The 8,890-nt window shown below is 45.3% G+C and overlaps 1 protein-coding gene across 1 annotated transcript in view; it reads right to left on the reverse strand.

The window, feature by feature from the left end:
- Positions 1-815: 815 nt before the first annotated feature.
- Positions 816-8,890, reverse strand: part of CHCHD3 (coiled-coil-helix-coiled-coil-helix domain containing 3) — a 353,394-nt gene continuing 345,319 nt past the window's right edge. Inside the window, exons 7-8 of the mRNA XM_006861225.1 lie at positions 4,005-4,140; positions 816-920 (exon numbers count right to left, since the gene is read on the reverse strand). Of these exons, the coding sequence (XP_006861287.1) occupies positions 816-920; positions 4,005-4,140 (241 nt within the window). The remainder of the gene's footprint in view (positions 921-4,004; positions 4,141-8,890) is intronic.

Consider the following 8,890-nt stretch of genomic DNA (forward strand, 5'->3'; position numbering starts at 1 on the left):
AGGAGAGTTGGCCTGTCAGGATCTGCCCACAATAGACAGGCAGGACCATGTCAACTGGCAAAGTCTCTTCTAATGGGGACAACGTTGGGGGTCATGAGAAAGAATTTGACTTCACAAGGAGCAAGGGAGAAGCTGCTTTTAGAAGAAAACCCAACGGGGCTTAGAAAGTACTCAGAGAGGAAGCTTCCTCGGGCCCTTCTGGTGGGATCGTCACGTGGACCTGACACGCTCTAGTGGTGCAGTGGTTAAGTAATCGGCTGCTAACTGGAAGGACCCACTATCTGTTCTGTAGGAGAAAGATAGGGCAGCCTGCTTCGTCCGCTAAGATGATAGCCTTGGAAAGCCTACGGGCATCTCTGTTCTCGCCTACCAGGTGACTATGAGCTGACATCAACTCAACAACAGTGGTCAACATGGGGCACAGCCGGGCTGCACCGTGATGGTGCACCCCCATCTCATGTTGTCCCCGCGCCCCGACTCGCTCCCTTTTCCCCTTTGCCTTAGTTCTGCATTAGCAGATGTTCACATCCTGCCAGCCGTTCACATCCTTGGCCACTGGAAAATAAACTCCAAACCCTAACCTGTTGTTTTATTAATGCCAATGAATGGATGGTTCAATGCCCCTGGGTTCCAGTTCTCTCAACTGTAAAATGGTGAAAGAGACACCACCCTCGTTTACATCTCAGGTTGTCACAGACAACTAGCAGGACGATGAAACCGAAATCAGCCTGAGACCCCACAGACTCATACTGCCTTGCCCACTGATGCCCATTCCAGTGTGAAAGAAGGGCCTAGGGGCACAGACCTTTCAAACTTTATCTTCTATTAGCATCGTGTTCCAGGGTGGTGCCAACATCGAACACCTCCGTGGCTGACCAAAAGGCTGCTAACCAACCGAGTGCGCTCAGAGGTGTCTGCACCTAGGGATCCATGATGGAGAAATCAGCCAATGAGGCCCTCTGAGCACAGCTCCACCCTGACACTGGTGGGGGCGCCAGATGCCAGAGTCGATGCAACTGTAGTTGGTTTTCTATTAATATCAACTCCCTAGTCATTGACTGGAGTCCTGGTGTGGCGCTGTAGTATATAAGCACCGGACTGCGAACCACAAGGTCGGCAGTTCAAACCCACCAGCTGTTCCTCGGAAACCCCATACAGGGTTGCTATGAGTCAGAACTGACTTGATGGTACTTAACAACAGTAACTGACTACAAGAGCCATGAACACACCCCAAACATACTAGCTGACAATCGCATTCATTTACAACATTAAGATAAAGCGCAGATTAGAAGGAACGAGGGGAAAGGTCTCTTCCCGTATCACTGGCAATAATTCCATGCTTTTGGCTGATTTGTTTTTGTTGGTTCCAGTATGAAACCGTATGAGTGAAGAAAAGGGAAGGGGGAGAAAAAAAGAAAAGAGATTCCCTTGATGCTTTATAAATATAATCTCCACCATTTCCATGGAGGGACCGTGACCCCAATTCACAGAGGTGAAAGACTGAGGCCCAAAGTCATAGAGCTAGTATGAGAGAGGGCTTGGCTAATGCTCGCTTACACCACATGGCTGACTGATTTTGTCACAAGTTCACTTTGTTTATTTTACAGATACACACCATTGGGTGCCTGGAGTTTCATGTAGAAGACTCAACCCAAGTCAGGTGAGCAGGATGGAAACAGGCATGTTAGACGCAGCGGTGGAACACACTCCCCTGGTCATGTGATTCTTTCCACTGGTCCCACCCTACACCTCAATAAGGCACAAATACCAACTTGGGAAAATCCTAGTGCCATCTGACAGTCCTAAGTGCTTCCGTTCGCATTAATATTGAAAGCCAGAGCTTGTTAAGAGACATCGGCAGCTGTGTTTGATAAGCAAAGTGTACTCACCTGACATTAGCAGTGTTCCCTCTAAGGGAGACCTTTAGCGAATGGACCCTGGTATACTACTACGAAGTATATAATGCTGATCCAACCCAGACACACAGGGTCTCAAACCACTGGCTTCTAAAGGCAACAGAGGCATTTAATACAGTCTTGATAATATTTAGTTTTTCCGACTGTTGTTAAGTGCTGTCGAGTTGGTGGCACTGACTCATAACCACCCTGTAGAGGGTTTCCAAAGAGCAGCTGGTGGGTTTGAACCACCGGCCTTGAGGCTCCCAGTCCACTGCTGATCCTACAGTGCTACACCAGGATCAGTGTTGTTATTTTCCAGCTATCGAGGCAATTCCAGCCCTCCCAGTTAAATATTTAGTGAGTTGGAAAGCTACACTAAGCAGTGTCATGGTAGCTACGGCAAATCCGAATCAGACAGCAGAAAGACATGTGTGAAACTCCATTTATTTGGGTGAAGAGGTCACCTCTAGACAGTTTCTAGCAGACAGAATCAAGGTTTCCAACAATTTCTGTCTCCCAGAGCCACAGCCACCCACCCGCTAAATCTGTTAAATGATAGACATGTGATTGGCTGGGATTAACGATCTACTCCAGGGTTTATCAGTAGCTTTTCTAAAGTACAGACATGAGCGGAAGCTGAGGTCCTGAGAACATCACATTACTCTGACAGGAAGGGTCAAGAGAAGAGTACGACTCTAGTGTCTAAAAGTGAGGGAGCCTCTCTCCTAAGTGCCATCTCTGGGCCCCCTTTCCCGGCCAGTTGAACAGACTCCATCCAACAAGGGAAAGACTTGATGGGGCTCTCTCACCAGGCTCTAGGTACGGCCGGCCACCCATTGCTTAGGGACCTGAAGCTGCTGATTCCAGAATAGCTACCTTTCCTATTGGTTGGCTCTGAAAAATTGACCTAAAAATATTGGGGTAATGACTCTGAGGACAGCCTTATAATATTCAACAGTAGAGGGCAAAAGGGAGGAAAATGCTGAAACTAGGAAACATCCTTGTCCCCTCCCAGGACTCTCATGTGCAAAGAGGAATCCAGAGACAGGTCCAGAACCTTGCAGGTGTAAAAAAGAAACAAGCGAGCACATGGATTCCCCCCATTATGCAACCTGGCAGCTGCCACTTTTGTCCTTTCTACCTAGTGTGGCATTGTAGGATAAGCAATGGACCGGTAACCACAAGGTTGGCGGTTCAAACCCACCAGCCACTCCTTGCAAGCCCTATACGGGGTCACTATCAGTAGCAACTGTTTTGATGGCACTCAACAACAACATACGAACGACACCTTCTCTCCACTAGGGCAGGAAACCAGGCACACACTCTGCTCTCTGGCCGCCCAAAAGCTGCCTCTTCTATAAGTGAACTCTGATAAACTTAATTCACCCTGGACCTTTCTGGAGGTCCTTTCTGAAAATCCTGGGATTTTCACCTAATGTTCAAGTAGCGAAAATGTTTAAGTGCTGGACTACTAACTAAAAAAGGTTGGCAGTTCAAATATACCCAGAGATGGTTTGGAAGACAGGTTTTGAGAACCCTATGAAGTAGTGATACTCTGCACACGTGATCACCATGAATTGGAACTGATTTGGTGCTGTGGGTTAATGTGCTGGACAGCAAAGTTGTTTGAACCACAAGGTCAGTGGTTCAAGCTCACCAGAGGCTACTAAGATACCCTATACAGGGTAGCTATGGGTTGGAACTGACTCAACGGCACTTAAACTACAACTACTACATCAGAAGAGGACACACGTACGGGACAACTGGAAAAGCTAGTCATTTCAGTCAGAACTCTTTTATTTTTGGTGGTGAGAGTTGTTAAGTGCCACTGTGTTGGTTCCGACTCAGTGCTGCTGCATAGGGTTTCTAAAGCGCGGCTGGTGGGTATGAACTGCCAACCTTACAGTTAGCAGTCCAGCACCACACTGGACTCCCTTGGGGGAGGGGGACGAGTAAATGACTAGAATCCAATAAGAACATACACTCTTCCTCCACTGTGACCAGTCTAACGCCGGGTGACTGTTCTTGATGGTGGCTGGTTTAGGACAAGAAGCCATTTTATACACATTCACTTTGGAGCCCCCGGTGCCCGGCTCCCACACCCACCTGCTTGGCCCGGTTGACACACTGCATGTACTCGGCTGCCAGAGCAGAGCAGCTGAGGGTCTGCTGGGCGTTCTGGCGGTAACACTGGAGAATTTTGGCCTGCAGGTCAGCACAGATGGGATGGTAATCATACCGCCTGGAAGGAAGAAGAGGGAGCCGAGAGGTAAATGATCTGCAGTCAGAAGGATCATGATGAAAGAACATATAAAACATTAAACCAGAATTCAATGATGCATATGTGGAAAGACACTGAAGAAACCATTTTCTTCAAGCTCTGAAGAAAGACAGCGACTTGTATTGTTCCTATGATACGAAGGCACACGGTGTCAATTAATTCTGTGAAATTAGTTCCACTAACTGATGGCAGTGTAACAATGATAAACTTCCCCCCCAAACCCCAAACCCAACTATGTGAATGGTTCCACCGCCCCTCAACAAGGACCTGGGAATCATGATGTTTTCTTTCCATCCCCACACCCAGTTGGTCACAAGGTTTGATATCCCTGCAGTCTGGTCCTTCTCCTCACTCAGCACTGTTCCATTCATTCATCATTATTATTTACACATACTTCCAGGCAGTGCACCCCTCTCCCCCAGCCCCAAATGGGTCCCTCAGCTTTGGCTCTCTGCTGCAGCCTCCACATAGCTTCCAGAGGGTTTTTTCTAAGACCCAAATCGGATGAGAATATTATTCCTTTTGTTGTTGTTGTTGTTACTAAATGCTGTGGAGTTGGTTCCGACTCATAGTGACCCTGTATAGGGTTTCTGAGAAGCAGCTTGTGAGCTTGAACATGCCGACGTTGAAGTTCAAACTGACTTTGCAGTCCAGCATATTAGCCCATCGCACCACACTGTTGTGGTTGTGGTAGTGTGCTGTGGAGTCTGTTCCAGAACGCATAGTGACCTTGTACAGGGCTTCCGAGGCTGTAAATCTTTATGGGAGCAGAAAACCTCATCTTTCTTCAATGAGCTGGTAGTTTCAAACTGTTGACCTTGAGGCCAGCAGTCCGACTCGTAACCACTACGCTACCAGAACTCCTGACACATTCATTCCCTATTGCTTCCTAAATCGAGTACAAAGGTCCTTGGTCAGGCTCTTGGTCAGCCTTCACTGCCCACCATGCAGCTTGGCCGGACCATTGTCAAGCTTGGCTGTGACGTGTCTCTTTGGGCTTTTGCACCTGTGCACCTGGAAACCACTCTAGGGTACACTTCTCCCTACAGCTTCCACAAGCTCTCCCTTTCCTAGCAGAATCCATCATTTCTTTCTGGTGGTCCACCGACTCCACATTCATTTCTGCCACATTGCTGCACGTATTACTGACCATACAACACTCGAGGGCCATTTATTTAGTCGCCCACGTGGGCTGTACCGTACATTCCATGCAATGAGCACTGTGGCTTACGCCCTTTGGAACCTCCACTACCAGATACAGACACACAATAAATATTGGCTGAATGTCTACAAATAGGTGGAAAGAAGAAAAAACTGCTTAAATTCCTTGGGCCCAAAACTTTTATCAGCTATGCTTACAAACCTCTGATTTTGGTCAGATTGCTCTGGGTATAAATGCTGTACACCCAACAGAAATGCTTGAAAACTAGTTTATAATACATACTTGAGAAATGATCATAACAAAATAAACCAAGTGAATTTTATTATCTAAAGGGAAACCCAATATTATTGTTACAAAGGGAGACAGACTTCAAGTAAATGAAATAAACGCACCCATAGAAAATACATAACATTATCACTTTAAATCTAATGAGCCACATATTTTTCTTCAAATTTCGTTTTGTTTAGTACAAAAAGCTTCCAGTCTTTCCCATCCCGTTCTTCTTTTGAAATGGAAATTTGTTATTTCCATGGTAATCTTGGAATAGCATTATTTTAAGTTTAATGGGTTCTAAAAGAAAAAGGGAAAAAAAAACTGCAGGAGAACACGGGGGAATTTTTCTTATCAATAAGGAAACTCCTTTGTGATGATTTATCTCCTCATTACTCTTATCCATCACACTAAGCTAATATATATTTTTGCTAGAAGAGAAAACTGAAATTCAAACCACGTTACTGGCCCCTGAGGGGATCTACTCCCTACTACCCAAAGTCCTGGTGTGGGGCTCTGGGTTAATGTGCCAGACTGCAAAGCCGTTTGAACTGCAAGGTCGGCAGTTCTAGCTCACCAGTTGCTCCTCGGAAACCCTATGCAGGGTCACTATTGGTCGGAACCGACTCCATGGCACTTCACCACCACCACCACAACAACAACAACAACCCTCCAAAGAAAGTAAACATACAGGGGGAAAAAAATCCCTCAATTTGACATAACACTGTTCATTCTTTCTCATTCATTGCTTTGCTTCTGTGTCAAAGACCTAGGAAGAGAATTGATATCCAATCCCAAGAGTTTCCATTCTTTTCAAGATTTCAGAGTTGGATGTCTGTGGCTCTTGTGTGGATTCTGATTTTCCTAATCTCCCATCATGAGAATCAGCATTTAAAAGGAGTCAGTGGTGCTTCCAGGGCATAAGCACTAACTGACTAAGTACAGCAACAGCCACATCTGGATAAACATTGAATAAAATATGATTCAGCCTCAGGTCAGCAGAAGCCAGCAAATACTGGGATAATGATACTAGCAGTTCACAGGAAAGCGGTGGAATACTCTATTCTGGGGTTGAGAACAGATCGTCCCCACAACGTAGCTGAGATTTAGAAGAAGGGGGAGGGAAGACTAAGGGAACCCTGACCCCCCTCACCTACAATCAAGGATGGTGAAGACTGAGCTTCCCATTTGGAATATTGAAATGAAGATGAAAATTCCTTCTCCTGGTAAAAAGACATCAGCATGAGAGAATTCATCCAGTACTACGGGCTCTTTAGAAAGACGTCGTTTACGCTGCAGATAAGCATTTACCCATGTTGAGCTATTAGCATCGCACGTTAAAGTCTATGAGTTATTTATGATTTGAAATATGTCAAAATATACTTTTATCGCCACCGATCAATACGACGCACTCCCAGTACCCTTGTCTTCCTGCAGGTCTCGTCTCTCTCGCTCCCTCCCCTCTGTGTGTGTGCACGATTGTCTTCTGAAATTCTTTTTGCAGACGTTTCACCCTGTATTGATGAGTCCCTGACAGAGTGGGAGAAGGAGGGTAGAACATCATCTCATTGCCTGCCCCGTTTCTGCAGCAGACTCTGGCTCGTCCTCATGGATTCATCTGTGGGGTGAAGCACTGTTTCCGTATTGATCCTCAAGGCTTGTTATGCTGCCCTAATGCACGCTTTTCACTTTGGGAAAAGGCTCAATGAGATTATGGCCTGACATTAGAAGGTCATAAAATCCAAACCGGGCATCTTCCATTCGGAAAAAGGTTTCAAAGACATTTCCAATAATCCAATACACATTACGCCCACCCTTCTCACAGACATGTGTCAGTCCTAGACTTTTCCTGACTGCTTTCTTTCCTGCGGGTGGCACAGGCCACTATTGGGCAAAAAGATCCAATGGCAGAGTCACAAGACAGTGAAAAACGAGAATGATACCTGAGCAGCAAAGGGTATTTGAATAATTTAATTTCTCTGTTGATAAGAAGAGTCAACAAAGATTAAGAAATGGCAAAGGACAATTGCTAAAAAGATGAAATATACACGTGGGAAACATGGAACAATAATGAAGACATGAGAAGAGATCATGTCCAAACAGGAGCTGGTGGTCTACAATGAACTTGAAATTGTACATTTATCAAAATGAATTGTGAAAAAATTCTAGTTGGCAGTCACCTGAAATTATTTGCGATGTTTAATGAAATCCAATTACTCTGTTTTCTTCTCCTTCACTCCTTTCCACAAGTTCTAGTAAGCTGAATGCCTCCCTGTGTTGTTGTGTGCTATCACACTGATTCCAACTCATAGCTATCCTGCCCTGTGTGTAGGATTTCCAAGGGGCAGCTGGTGGGTTTGAACCATTGACCTTATGGTTAGCAGTCAAGTGATTATCCTTTAAGACCACACCAGGACTCCTGTCTATGAGTTGGAATCAGTTTGACAGCAGTGGGTTTGGATTACTGAGTATCTGTTTTAGGGCGTTTGCTTCTCCTCCGTTCATGGTTTAGAAACTTCTTTGATGTGAGTGTACGCTTTATATTTTGAGAAACTACTAAACCATCTTTTCTGTTCTGCTATACAGGGTTGCTATGGGTTGGAACCAACTCAATGGCACTTAACAATAATGACAATATAAGCGGCAAGAACAAGAAAGAGGTTACAGAGGAGAAATATGGAGAGTGTTCCCCATGCAGTAGAGTTCAGGCCAAGGGAACTGCTGACAGTATCCAAATGTAGACTAAAGGCCAAAGGATTGGACTAGAGAACAAACCAAGCAACTCTTGCTAAGTATACAGTAGCTGCTACAATAATTTTTGCTAATGTTTAATGCTAATTGCTGTTGTTAAGTGCCGTCAAGTTGGTTCTGACTCACAGCAACCCTGTATAGGGTTTCCGAGGAGCATCTGGGGAGTCTGAACCACTGACCTTGTAGTTAAACCGACCTTGCAGTGGAGTGCTTATCTTACAGTGCTACATAACATTCACTTAACAAGGCAACTAAAAAAATACATCCGAGTATTTCTCCCATTGGAGTCCTGATGTGGCGCTGTAGGGTAAAGCAGTGGACTGCAAGGTTGGTTAGAACCTCAAGGTCAGCAGTTCAAACTCAGCAGCCGTTCCTCGGAAAATCTATGCAGAGTTTCTGTGAGTCGGAACCGACTTGAAGACATTTAATATTTTTCCTATTAAATTGACGAGTTCATTGCTGAGACTGGAAAATATATGTTGTTGTTGTTAGGTGCCATCGAGTTGGTACCGACTCATAGTGACCTTA

The sequence above is a fragment of the Chrysochloris asiatica genome, unplaced genomic scaffold (genome assembly GCF_000296735.1).
Source record: "Chrysochloris asiatica unplaced genomic scaffold, ChrAsi1.0 scaffold00041, whole genome shotgun sequence".
NCBI classification, from domain to species: Eukaryota; Metazoa; Chordata; class Mammalia; order Afrosoricida; family Chrysochloridae; genus Chrysochloris; species Chrysochloris asiatica.